Raw genomic sequence first — 13,579 nt, forward strand, 5'->3', positions numbered from 1 at the left:
TCTTAATCAGTTATCTTAATAACTCCTCATAGGTTATAATCTATTTATAGTTTTTGTATGCATATTTGTTCCCATATACTAAATTCCATCTTCAAAACCTGTTTCAAAACTGTTAAGTTAATAGCATTCATTATTTCAAAGGCTAGATTCCTGATTTTGGAAAAGTCTATTAAGAAATTTTATCTTGTTTCGTGACTGCTAAGCTTTGTGTCTTGGCAAGCATGATAATACAAAGGTCAAAAGGTAAAAACCAGTCAGTTTACCCAAGCATTAATTTTCTTATTTAAGCATAAAAATCTGTAAGCATCTAATCAACAGGCAACACCATTCTGAAATTCAAAGTTCTCTGTTAACTTGGAGTTGCATATGTTGAGATGCACTTAGTCCAAGTAAATAAATTTTAAAAGTATCATGGTTCAGAGAAAACAGATGCCCAATCTCTGCATAAGTCTTCAATTCATTTAGTATGATCAAACAAAATACAAAATCACATACCACCATGCAACTGAGTTAAAAAAAAAAAAATTCAGACACTTTTGTCCGAAAACAAAACAAAAGGAGGAAGCAGTATCTACATTTTATGCAGTAAGATGGTGATTAATACACCTAACAAGGAACTTTAAGTCAGGCTTGTTTTTTTCCCTTTATTTGGACAGGGATTAGTTTCTTATCAAGATATAGAAAAGGTCATAGCATTTTACTGTTTGTTGTTATGGTTTTTTAATTATGAAAACTTACACAAGATTAATTAGTAAACAATGGACTCAGAGATAATGATTTCTTCTTTAGCTTCAGAAAATCATTACTTTTAAATAACTGAAGAACATATGGCACCTTAACAACAACCAAGGTCAGAGCTTTTGCTGTATTAACTATGGCCACAACAGATTCTCCCTTCCTCTTCAGAGACTTTAAGAAACTCCAAAACTTTAGTTTCAAAATCCTAAATGTTTCATAAGCCTCATACTACATTATTTCCTCTCACCCTTCCTTAAACATTTTCTTTTTTATTTTGAGTGTTTCCAAAGCCTCAAGATCAGGTACAAGAAATTAATCTAAAAGAAATGCCTTGCAGTCTACTGAAAACAAAGAAAAATAGTTCATTTAGGGACTAATGCTCAAGCAGACAGTTAATCTATTAACATTTCTTTCACAGAGTTAAAGTCAGTTGATCTTAGCATTGTAATAACCTATGTATGTGTTTAGGTACTGTGCAGGTACCGATTAATCTGTTTTATCAAGCCAAGGTATCATTATGATATCTTGCGATTCTGTTGTGATATCGTTTATCTTGTGATAAGCAAGATAACTGCTAGCAGATCTGCTGCTGTGTCTGTCTCAGAATCACACCATTTACAGTGTGAACAGTGCTGTGCAGCTGAGGACAATTTAGGAAAATGTAGTGATGGAAGCTCAGGGGAAATGGTTCAAGCAAATGACTGTTAAGGGACTGAATGATGTAATTTCTCCCAAAAGAAAATAAAAACTTGGTATCAGCATCAGGTATCAGTAAGGAAAGGAGCAAAAGGACAAAGCCATTGTTGCCAGGAGAACAAATCTCACTTGCAGAAGTGGAATTGAAGAGGCAGTTCTTTGAAGCAATGCAAACCCTAGAGAATGCCCAAAATTTCACAAGAAAATTAAGTCACAGACTTGGTGTGGAATAGGGAGAGAAAATGAAATGCTTGTTTGCTTTTACCTTGTTTAGATATGTATATCACATATAGTATTTAAGTAAGGACTGAATGTATCAGAACATCTACATCTGCTTATAACAGTACTCCATACCAATGGATCAAAAGCAATCACTGGGGTACACCAAAGGGTAACACTCCAAAATAAATACACTATTCCCTTTGTTCCAACAATCAGCAGGTTCTTCTGGAACACCTGATTATTGGAGATGATTAAGCAAACTTTTAGCAATAGAGATCAACAGCGTATTTAAAAGTGTGATAAAACCATTATTATTACATGCAATAATAATTTCAACTTTGCAAAGAGCCTTTTAACTTAACCAAAATACAAACTAATTCACACGGAAACTAAAAATGCAGCTGGATGAGATGTTGTTTTGGAAAGCAGTGACTCAAAGGTTTTAAGATCATTACATAGGATAACACGACCCTTCAACATAAAACTGTAGCAAAGAAAAAAATACAACGTTATATCCTTTAGACACCCCCCCAAAAGGATAACTTAATAAGGAAGTGGTCTTCTATTTCTCCATAGCACTTGTAGCACAGTCATTCAATACTTTCTAAAATAATCTGACACACAGCATATAGTCAGTTCTTTCCCATTGCACAGCTTGTAAAAGTACTCCTAGCTCTTCTTTTCTTCAGTAGCTGCATATAATATAGCTGCATATAATATATAATAGCTGCATCTAGGGACTAATAGTGTAACTAGTCTTTTGGGTCTTTATGAGAACACCTTGGTGATATACTGTGGCTTAAGATACAAGGTAGGCAACAGAATCTAATAGTTCCTCCCATCAAAACTCTGTGAAATTCAGTGTTTAGTAGAATGTGGCATTACAAAGTTCATCAGAGTTAGTAATAAGTTTGAACTCTAAGTAGTTACGCTGCAGAATCCTAGCTTCAAGAACGCTATGCAAACGAGATGATGTTTACCCTGAGAGCAAGTCACACAAAATGAATTCACACAATGTGTGAATTCAAATTAGCAAGCCCAGAACACGTGCCCAATGTTGAGATCCCACACTGGAAATTAATGAGACCAGCATGAGTTGGACTAGAATTGCAAGGTACAGCAGTTCAAGGCATTACCTATCATGCCTTATTGCTTACATACATTTTATAATGTTTTGCAAAATATAATGCTAGAAATAAAACACATGGAGTTGTGGTAGAAAGCGTTAATAAAATTGTATTTTTTGTCACATGAAAACAGAAAATGAAAACAGAAAATAACTAATTTCTAAGTTCAGTATGCCTCAGCATTACCACACAAATTAAGTGCAATATCTTGCACTATATTACAGACACTAACATAATGTTATTTAAAAAATTATATTCTCAGGAGCTTTAAGTTAGATAAGGGAACCTCAGTTACAAAGCTCTAAATGAAGTGCTGCAGACCTATAGTCCAAGAAATATGGTATTGCCACTCTTCGGAACACATTACAGGGTTCGTACTATATCTGCAAGACTCAAGACTTGCCCTTGTCAGGCTTCCTAGACTTGTCTGTGCTAGTCCAGAGCCTTGTTCTAGCTTAACTGTAACAGTAATTGTTGAACAGATAGATGTTACGTAATCTGTTTCAATTTTCACTTAACTTCTTACAACTGTGTAGTATAAAACCTATTGTCAAAATGTTGATGCATCGCTCTAGCTAATAGGCAATAATATGAAATAGCTATTCTGTGTAGAATAAACAATCCATGACCCTAGATTAAAAATGTAGCAAAGAGGATCATGAGCATTGGATGACAGTATCCAAGAAGTATCCAGCAAATGTAAAACAGTCCATATATAGTGAATTCACATGTAATACAGAGATAGAAACCAATGAAGAACAAATTAGGTGTAGACTGTGCTAGAAAGCATATTAAAAATAGCTGCAAGTGGACCCAGTAGGAGTGGAGCACCCCCCCACCATAATTCTCCAGGCATAACACCTGTGATGGTGGTAACTTGCTGTAAGCCTTTCTCAGATGGAAGCCATTGACCTTAGTAGGCAGAGGCGTAGTAAAAGGGTAAGCATAATGCCAGAGAAAAATGTATGGATACTAGGAATATAACAACTTTAACTGTATTAATAATAGTTCTTCTAAATAGGTTTGACAGTTAAGATTTCAATTAGAGTAATAGTAAATTCTTGGTTTTGCATACAAGGTGTGTTTTGCCCACATAAACCACACAAATTGTAGTACAACAAATTGGTGAAGAATGTGGTTTGGATGCAACAGCAATAGCAATTCTTGGACAATCCCAGCAGTTAAACCCCTCTTTGCCACATCAGAATTATCAGGTATATGACTATATTTGATTAATACATTACAATTTATGTAAGGCTGAAGCTCATGTCTAGTATAGGGGACTCAATTGGCTCCTTAATGTAGGCGGAGCCATAATATTACTTATCTATTCTAAACTGCCAGGTAAGCCTGTACATGTCATAACAAAAACAATGCATTTTTCTTTCAGGATAGAGTGACATGCATGACAAGCAAAATTGTTATTAACCAGACACAAAGGTAGATAACATAATTCAAATATTCTCATATTATCCAACACATATGACAAGTTGTTGGTTACATCCCTTGTATTACCATTATGCCTCCAATTTTAATAAAAGCCACATAACTTTTAAGGGTAAAAAAATCATGACAAAGTGTGTGGGAAGAATTGTGCTATGAGAATACAACAGTTATACTTGACAGACTGTGAAACCTGACAAACTTCTTGCCTTTCGAATCAAAAGAATCAGGCAACTCTTCCCTCATATATATGCTAAATGCATTCTTCATTGCTATCATATATAGACTTAAACCAGTGCTAGTTTGCAAGTGCTTTATTTTGAAATAAAGCATAATTCTTTCATCAGAAATGCTGTAACATTTACTCCAGAGGTACCTGTATACTGAATTAATGTCTTCACCCTAACTATGGGTTACAGACTTCTTTTTCCATTGCTAGAGCAGTGCTGTCACTCTATAGATTACAGAAATGTCCTATATCTGATTTTGAGTTAGAATTAAGATTTTGATTTAGCGTAGTCATAAAATAAGTCAAACTTACAATCATAGGAAGACAACCCAAAAGACAAACCAGTGATCACTCTCATCAATCGCATAATTTACAAACCCACTCCTGTTTTCTGAAACTGTAACAGACAATTTCTGGAGTGGGAGTAACTGGACAAACTGGCTGTAACATGCTTCTGTGAATCTCTCAGTATCCACAGGCTCATCTTTCACAGACTTCAGTATGAAGAACAGGAAGAGATGAACTGCAATCTGAACACTTGCCTAAATATTTAACACAAGAGAGGCTGGCCTCTGTGTTTTCTGTCACAGCAGCACTCGAAACAGTCTATGCCAGATTTGTTTCTGGATAAGATGAGCTTTTTGTTCACTTCTGAAAATTCCAAAATGTCACTCCCACATTGCTTCTACACTAGCTCTGATCAAGCTAATCCAGTGGCAAACAAGAAGAGGAGAAACAAATATATATTTTTTTAACCATAAAACTTAGGCAACAATAAAAACAGCAAATAGAAAAATGATTCTCCAATCTCTGAAGGAATCTCTGAAGGAAGCTAGCCGACAGCAACTAGAGCCCTGTTCTCCACCTATCAAATAAATAGCATTCTAATATGTAATAAGTATATTCAATAACTTTAATGAACATAAATTTCATTTTTCTATTCTTAACTGGACTATAAAAGCATAAAAGAAAACATGTTTCACAATATATAGTCTTTAAAAATTCTGAGTAGTAACACAGACTGGTCCCGTTCTCCATGAATGAAACCATAATCTTTAGAAAGGTTAATGTTCCTAAAAGTATTGAACAACAAACTAGCTGGTCACAATGTTGTAGTTCACAACAACTTGAGTAAATTCTTCTTCTGTAGGAGGGAAAGATAATCTGGATTAGACTCACCTGCTAAAGAGAGTTTTCTTATTGCGTTAAGGAAGTCTTTTATATCCCATTGGCTGATTTTGCGGAAACTGACAAAGGGATTCTGACACAGAAAGACAATAAAATAATGGAAACCTGAAGGCTTGTACAAAGCAGTTAGTAACATCCAGTTCTGTTCTTTTCAAGGACTGTAAGCAGTCACATGGTACACATCATACACTGCCAAATGTGCATGCACGAACAGCTCACATAACAACTTAAAAGGGAGACATGAAAGGAGAAACGTGAACAATAGCTTATTTAAGAATGACCTCTTTTGTGATAGTGGACTATCGCGGTTTTAATGAAGTCACTCCACCAAGCGCTGCTGTATGGGACACGCTAGAACTTCGATACAAACTGCAGTCAAAGGCAGACAAGTGGTACACCTCAATCGCTAATGCTAATACGTTTTGCTCAATCCCTCTGGCAGCAGAGTGCAGGCCACAGTTTGCTTTCACTTGGAGGGTGTCCAGTACACCTGGAATCGACTGCCCCAGGGGTGGAAACATATCCCTAATATTTGCCATGTTCCCTTTGATATTGTACATGTTAAAGACCAGTTTTGCTTTTGCAGTTACAAAAATCAAGTAATGAATACTATGTCCTGGCACAAAAGGGCCCTGCCTCTGGCCAGGTGGAGGAAAGGGACCACTGGGTTTACTGGACTGTGAGGCTTTGGTGGCTTGGCACATTAGTCCCATGGGAGATAGCTCATGCCATAGCACTTGGGTCAGTCTGAAGAGGAAAAGATGTGAAAAACTATGCTTCACACCACAGCTAGGGATAACAGTCCCACGCTGGGTGCCAAAAAAGACTGTCGTGATTTAACCCCAGCTGGCAACTAAGTCCTTACAGCCACTTGCTTGCTCCTCCTCTGGTGGGATGGGGGGAAAATCAGATGGGTAAAAGTGAGAAAACTCATGCACAGAGGTAGACAGTTTAGTAATTAAAGCAAAAGCCGTGCACACAAGCAAAGCAAAACAATTAATTCATTCACTGCTTCCCATGGGCAGGCAGGTGTTCAGCCATCTCCAGGAAAGCAGGGCTCCATCACGCGTTAACAGTTACTTGGGAAGACTAACACCATCACTCCAAACATCCCCCACTTCCTTCTTCTTGATCAGTTGGGGTCAGCTGTCCCAGCTGTGTCCCCTCCAAACTTCTTGTGCACCCTCAGCCTCTCGCTGATGGGGTGGAGTGAGAAGGAGAAAAGGCCCTGACCCTGTGTAAGTCCTGCTCAGCAGTAACTAAAACATCCCTGTGTTATCAACATCATTTGTAGCACAAGTCCAAAACATAGCCCCATACCAGCTACTACGAAGGAAAATGAACTCTATCCCAGCCAAAACGAGTACAACAGGGAAATCTAATGCATATAAGATGCATTGTTTAGGATTTACCGGTGAGAAGAAAACAGACAAGACAGTATCTGAAAAGTGAATTAAGCAAAATATGCTAGTAGAGATGACCAGTGTTAACATCAGAAGTCTCTGATCCAAATAATATTCCTCTTTTGAATCACTTTTGGATTACCACCAACAATTGTCTGTACCTGCAGAAAATAAAGCTTTCTAAATCTTATTTTTTCCTGAAGCCAGTAACAGCAAAAATGGCAAGAGATAGGTAAATGAAAAGAAAAGGCAGAGAAACTCCTTCCCAAGCAACACAGTCTTATGTTGATGTCTGAGACAACTTCAAAGCTGGTGCTTCTCCAAGTCAGGGATTAGACTAGGTAACCTCCAGAGGTCCTATCAAACCTAGATCATTCTTTCTATGTTTCTAAGCTTGTGTATTGGAGAAAGGAACTTGATGATGGAAAAGCATGTTCAGGGAAACAGGAAATGCACAAAAATTTGCAGAAAAGAGGGTAAACGAGCAGCAAAAGGAGACAATGTTACTCTCCGTCCTCTGCTTCTCCTCATTCCTTGGGAAAAAAATACTTATCTAGTTTTATTAAACACATGAATGAAATGTCATTACTTTCTTTAAATAATAACTACAGCTGCTGCACCTTTCCATGCATTTGCCACGAGGATCGCAGCCAGAAGGCCCTGCTTTCTGTCTTGAGGACAGAAGTTACAATATGTCCTATGGACAGAACTTACCCAATAAACCCAAAGGTGCTTTTTCAAGCAACACTATGTTGTATATGTAACTTCATGTAAGTCCAACTAAAACAATCACAAGAACTCTATTTACACAAAAATTATGCCTTAATAAAAACAGCGTGAATTCAGCTTTTCACCCAAAAAACTATTTTGGCAATAAAAGAACTTTGATTTAATCACTTTTTTTCCAACTTATAATACACTAGTTGGTAGAATCTAACTTAAAATATATATTTAACTTCACATCTTAATAAACATTCAAATTCCAATAATCTGCAACTTACATAGCTCCATTAGTGTAGACTGTGTCACCTCCCTCCACATACTGAACCTGGGCTGGGTAGACATGCTGTACCTGTTGCACAGTCTGCACTTGCTGTACCTGAAACAAGAACACCAGAAATTTGGGATATTGTAAAGAAGGACCGATGCTTCAGTGCACCTAATGGCTTCTGAACAATATGGGATATCTCTGTTCTCGTAATTATTTAAGGTATGTCACAGCCATAGCAAAGGAAGTTACTGTTCTTACAGAGTATTTGTGCTGTAAGTCTGGTAAATGGAACCCTAACATTGAAGATGCATGCTCATGGAGCATACATATCTTCAGTGCCAAAATCAGAACTAACTGGAAAGCATAATAAGGATGACTATGCTTTGCACCAAGCTGAAGAATTACATTTGCTATGGAAGAAAGTATCGTTTGGCTATATGTATGCCTTGTCTTATTTCATTTCAGTCCTGAGTAGTACAAGCCTTAAAATCATAGCTCAAATGTGTTGCAGTAAGTTTACAAATAAAGGGTCACATTAAGATGGTTCAGCTCTTGACTGGAGTTAAACTACAGTGAATCAAGCTTTTTCTCCCAGCAATGCATCGATTCAAGGTACAATTGTGGATCAAAACCCCCAATCTGAGTAACCCCTTTCCCAGAATATCATCAGCCGTAACAAACTCCGACAAAGCCTGGTTTTATATCAGTGAGCTAAACAACAAAAGGCAGTAAGGCATGGATTATCTTCACATATATTGCTGGGATGGCAGGCCTGCTTTGTAAAAGTACACAAATCAATTCCTTTGATTCATATACTACATAGGGAAGCTCTAGGCTATGCAATTTCCTCCCCAGACTTATTTTTTTGTCTTCTGCCACAGTAAAAAATTCCATATTTCACACCTGCCATCACTTAGAGAAGCCATATTTTGGCTCAAGAGCAGTCAGAATCTAAAAGATGTGAAAGGACTTAGAGGCTTCACAGACAGGTACAATTTGACCCAATGAACTGAATCAATAAAGTGACAATGCATTTAACATAAACTACTTTTAAGTGACTGTTATTTGTCTCAGATATTTTGTTATGAGGCAACTTCAGCCTGATCCAGTTGGACCTAAGGATTGCAAACACCGTAATCCCAGACAAATCTGGGTTTCTTGCATTGAATGGATCATCTCTAAAAGCTCTTTGAGAATACTCTAGTGTAAGACCTTCAACTCTGCTGTATTTTAAAAAGTTCTGTAAATAAACATATTTTTCCTAGTCTTTTATAGTATTGATTCAGACTGTGAAAGGAAAATTTAGATTTTCACAGAAACCTTCTCTTAGGTTGACATTAAAACCTGAATTCTGAAAAAAACTGAACACCCAAGGTTTTGAATGCAGCTATACTAGCATGATAGAAAATCAGAAAACAGAAAACTGCTGTCCATCAACAGCAATGAGACACAACATGATAGTTACAATTTCTATCAAAATCCAGTTTTCTGATTTCCCACACAAATTTTTACATAATTTGACAAAGATACCTAAAATACAAGTTTTCAACTTCAAAAAATGCACCTTAATGATGTTTTCTAATTATTAAGGTAAGGAACAGCTGTGTACACTTCCTCTCCTAATAATGTTTAGTTATTTAACAGAAAGATACAGTTCTCAAAGTCAACACAAAAACCTGATCCAAATTATGCATGTTACTAGGCTTTACAACAATTTTTTAAAATAAAACCATAAATAGCTGTGTTGTTCAAACATCTTTTCAAAGAATTGAACTACTCTTATTTCTACCACCTTTGACTTCATAATTTAAATTAATTCCAATCATAATTTCATGGGATAGCCTTGATCCAAGTCCACTATAAGAAGGTTATGCCTGTAAGCTTGCTATTAAATAGTACCTCTCAATATTCAAATTTGCCGATCTGTGACAAAACCATCTAATCATGCAATAATTGTCTAAAACGTATATGTGCTTTACTGGGAAACATATATTATGATAGTTTTAAGTTTGACTCTGAAGTATGTCTTATGCTTGGGTGATTCAAATTCTGCAAACTTTAAGCAATGGCAGAAGGGGCGTCATTGTTTATCAGTCTGTTACAGAGCACCAAACTGATCTCTTTAACCTATACAGTCAGAAAACACCTTGAAAGCAGGCTTTGTGATTAAAACCAGTAATTTGTCACCTGCCATGTAATGGATATGCTCTATTTTCTGTCCCAGTAGTACAGCTGGGGAAACACTGTGGAAATTACACCGTTATCAGTATGAACTCCATGTTCTTGTCAATGTTTTTCCAGTACAGTAATAAAAAAAGCCTATATTAAAAAGTTATTTTGCTTCAGCTTCTCTGAAACTCAGTACTGCTACAGTTAAGTTGATTATGATGCTCACCACATTGCATTGCAATGTACATAACAACCTTAAGGTAGAGAAGTTAGATGTAAATATTTTTCCTGTCAAGAAATGACAAATAAAATAAGTAAGTGGCCTTTAGGATGGCCTTGTATATGAAAATTCTGCCATGCTGAAGATCTTTGTTATATGATGTCTCCAATACTAATTTTATTTCCTATTTTACTTCATTTTGGAGAAAATGTTTTCATGAGAATTAAATCTAGTGCCTCTGGATTTTCTTTTTAAACTCCACTGACAGGAAGAAATGAAATGCATATATCTACATTCTATGAGCACAAAATTATTTGATAAGTTGGTTACGAGAAGAAAAAACACCACCAAAAACAAAACAAAATTTTTTTTTATGGAAATTGTAAAAAAAATTTATTTCCTTCTGTTTTATCATTTTCCTTGCACCTTATATTAAGCTGTTAAAGGAATTGTATCAGCTATGTTCTTTAGTTTTTGGGGCAGAGCAGAAACTAGAGATCACAGACAGAACATTCAACAGAGATCTAAACCTAAATGGCCTTCTTGTATTAAAAAATACTCCAAGTATTAAATGATTCAGACTGAAAACAGAAAACACAATGAAATATTTTTTTAAAAGTGGCAGTATACTAGTTCAAAAATTGTATGTTCTGGGGTGGACTAGTGACCTAGTCATGGTAATTATTATTGTCTGGCTGGAAAACAGAAAATTAATTTACTTGTATAGGAAATAATTAGTTAAGTAGGGTCAGACAGAAGATCTCTCATCCCTCTTGCTTCATGATTCTGTCCTGAAATAAATAACTAGAACAGGATTAGAAGTAAGCAGCTGAAATGTTCCAGGAGAACAAGAGGCGAATGAAAACTTGTTTCAATACATATGTGTAACTATAATTACTAGTTGAAGAAAAAAAAAAAGGAAAATTAATTATATTCTTAATTATACTACCTCAGAGGAATAAATTATGAACTCAGTTATACTGTATCTATGAGAATTTGTCAATAAAAATAAAGTGCATAAAAGCATACTGGAATGCAGAAATTACATTGAAGCATAAAAACAAAATTTAAGAGAGAATTTTGATTTCCAATAAAAAGTGCTTATGTTCAAAGTACTAATAAGCAAAGAGTAGAACAATAGGGCAAAATATATAAGAATATCTAAACTCCATTTAAAAGAGAGCATAAAATTATCCACAATGCCTATGCAAACAACTTGGATGTGTATCATTTTCTGTTCTTAGAGATAAAAATAATTTTTCTATCTTCATTAGTCCAGATTACTTCTGGCAAGCAACATATAAATAGCACATGCTGTAATATTCTAAGCACATTCATATTTATGTAATGGCTAATGTCAGCTCATGATTATGTTTTTCATATGCTAAACATGATTTTGCATTAAGAGCAATTTTGATTAACTGGAGATGCAGACTTCTGCTAATGTTACAATGCTTTGTGAACATGATGGCCATCGTGTATGGCGAATATGAAGAAATGCTTTGCTCAACTTATGATGCATGGATATACTTTTATAAAATATATTATATGACTATTTTTAGTTTTATTTCTCCAATCCTTCCATATTGCATAGCATAAGCTAGAAAGTAAGGTGAATTCTGAATCCTTAGAAACTCATTGCACTGTGCTAAAGAATGCCTGTTGAAAAAGCAATGATATATTAGTGAAAAACCCCTGCATCTGAGGAAACAAAAGACAAAGAAAATTCCTCAGCCTACTAAAATGGAATTTACTTACATTCCCACCTTTTTGGTGTTTCTCTTGTTGCTTTCTGCTTATGTGTGGACATGTTTGTCCCCTTACCAGTCCCCTCTATCTCATCTCAATAGGGACACTTTCACCAGAGGGAAAGCCCTGGTTTTCATTAATGGTACGTTTTTTTCCCTATTTTTGGAGCATCACAGCAGACTATTATGACCTCAATCTTATACTAGCTATATGCAAATTAGGGATTTGTTTTAGTTGAATATATCAGAAGTTATTCTTTCACTATTTGCTCAGAAGAAGGATGCCTCAGTACAAATACAGCTGTAGGAAAAAGGCTCTTAGTCCACCCTTGCATTTATTCAGCTTGCTCTTATTCAGGGAAAAAAATGTTCTATTTTGAAAAAGATATCATACATTTTGTGAGCATAAATAAAACACTGATGCCATGAAAACAACCCCAAATTAATGAATGCATGAGATGCCATTTAAGTATGGTGTATATACGGGAATTAAAACATGGGAAACAAAGACCTGCCTAGGAAAAATGAAATGGTATAGACTGCTTTAATATTAAGAAAACCAAATTAATCTAAAATGGCTTTATTCACTAAAAAGTACTAATAAATTACTGTAAATATGAGAACTCCGAAGTTTCAGCTTACACCAAGTTGTTGCATATACACACTTACGTTACAGTATCTTTGAATTTAACAAAAATTAAGAAGTGCCCTATTGTTTTAGTGAACTATAGTCACAAGATAATATAATCCAAATGTAAATATTCGCATGTATTTTGGATACAGCTGACATTAGTATGTCTTTTAGAAACAACAAGAAAAAACAAAAGAATATCTTATATATTATGCACCCAAAACCTTCCCTCCAACTTTCAACACTGTTAACTTTGAACATGCAGAAATAACAAGCCCTTCTCCTGCCATCTAAATAATGACTTTCTGAAATTAGTACTTTTTCTCCTGATTTTTTTTAGGCAAATTAGCCAATTCCTATCAATGTACATAAAGCTCATATTAACCTTAGGCAAATGCAACCTACACAAAGATAATTCCTCATGGCAGATCATACCTACAATCTCCTCAGCACAGTGCTTGTTTCCATATTTGATATTCCTTCTTCTTTTTTTAACCCTACAACTGAAATTACCTATCCCACCTACATCCTTCATCACATTTCCTGCTGGCATACCACATTCACATCTTCGCTCTTCCTTTTCTCCTCACCCCACATCCACTTCCATAATCTATCCTCTCTCTCTACACAAATCTCCCACACATACTGTGTTTTAATCACTGCAATACCGTCTGCATTGTATTTCCCAGCATTCTTACTGCATCTTCAATCCCTGTAAAATTTTGAAGAAACTACCCTTCCTTGGCTGGGTTGATCCTTTAGTTCTCCTTTCTG

The 13,579-nt window shown here is 35.7% G+C and overlaps 1 protein-coding gene across 4 annotated transcripts in view; it reads right to left on the minus strand.

Moving 5' to 3' along the window:
• The window catches only part of RFX3 (regulatory factor X3), a 137,251-nt gene that overhangs the window by 47,081 nt on the left and 76,591 nt on the right, over positions 1–13,579 (minus strand). For all 4 annotated transcript variants that reach the window (XM_064438070.1, XM_064438067.1, XM_064438069.1 and 1 more), the window contains exon 3: positions 8,048–8,145. In XM_064438070.1, coding sequence (XP_064294140.1) covers positions 8,048–8,145 — 98 coding nt within the window. The remainder of the gene's footprint in view (positions 1–8,047; positions 8,146–13,579) is intronic.

This window comes from Phalacrocorax carbo, chromosome Z (assembly GCF_963921805.1).
Source record: "Phalacrocorax carbo chromosome Z, bPhaCar2.1, whole genome shotgun sequence".
In the NCBI taxonomy this organism is placed as follows: domain Eukaryota; kingdom Metazoa; phylum Chordata; class Aves; order Suliformes; family Phalacrocoracidae; genus Phalacrocorax; species Phalacrocorax carbo.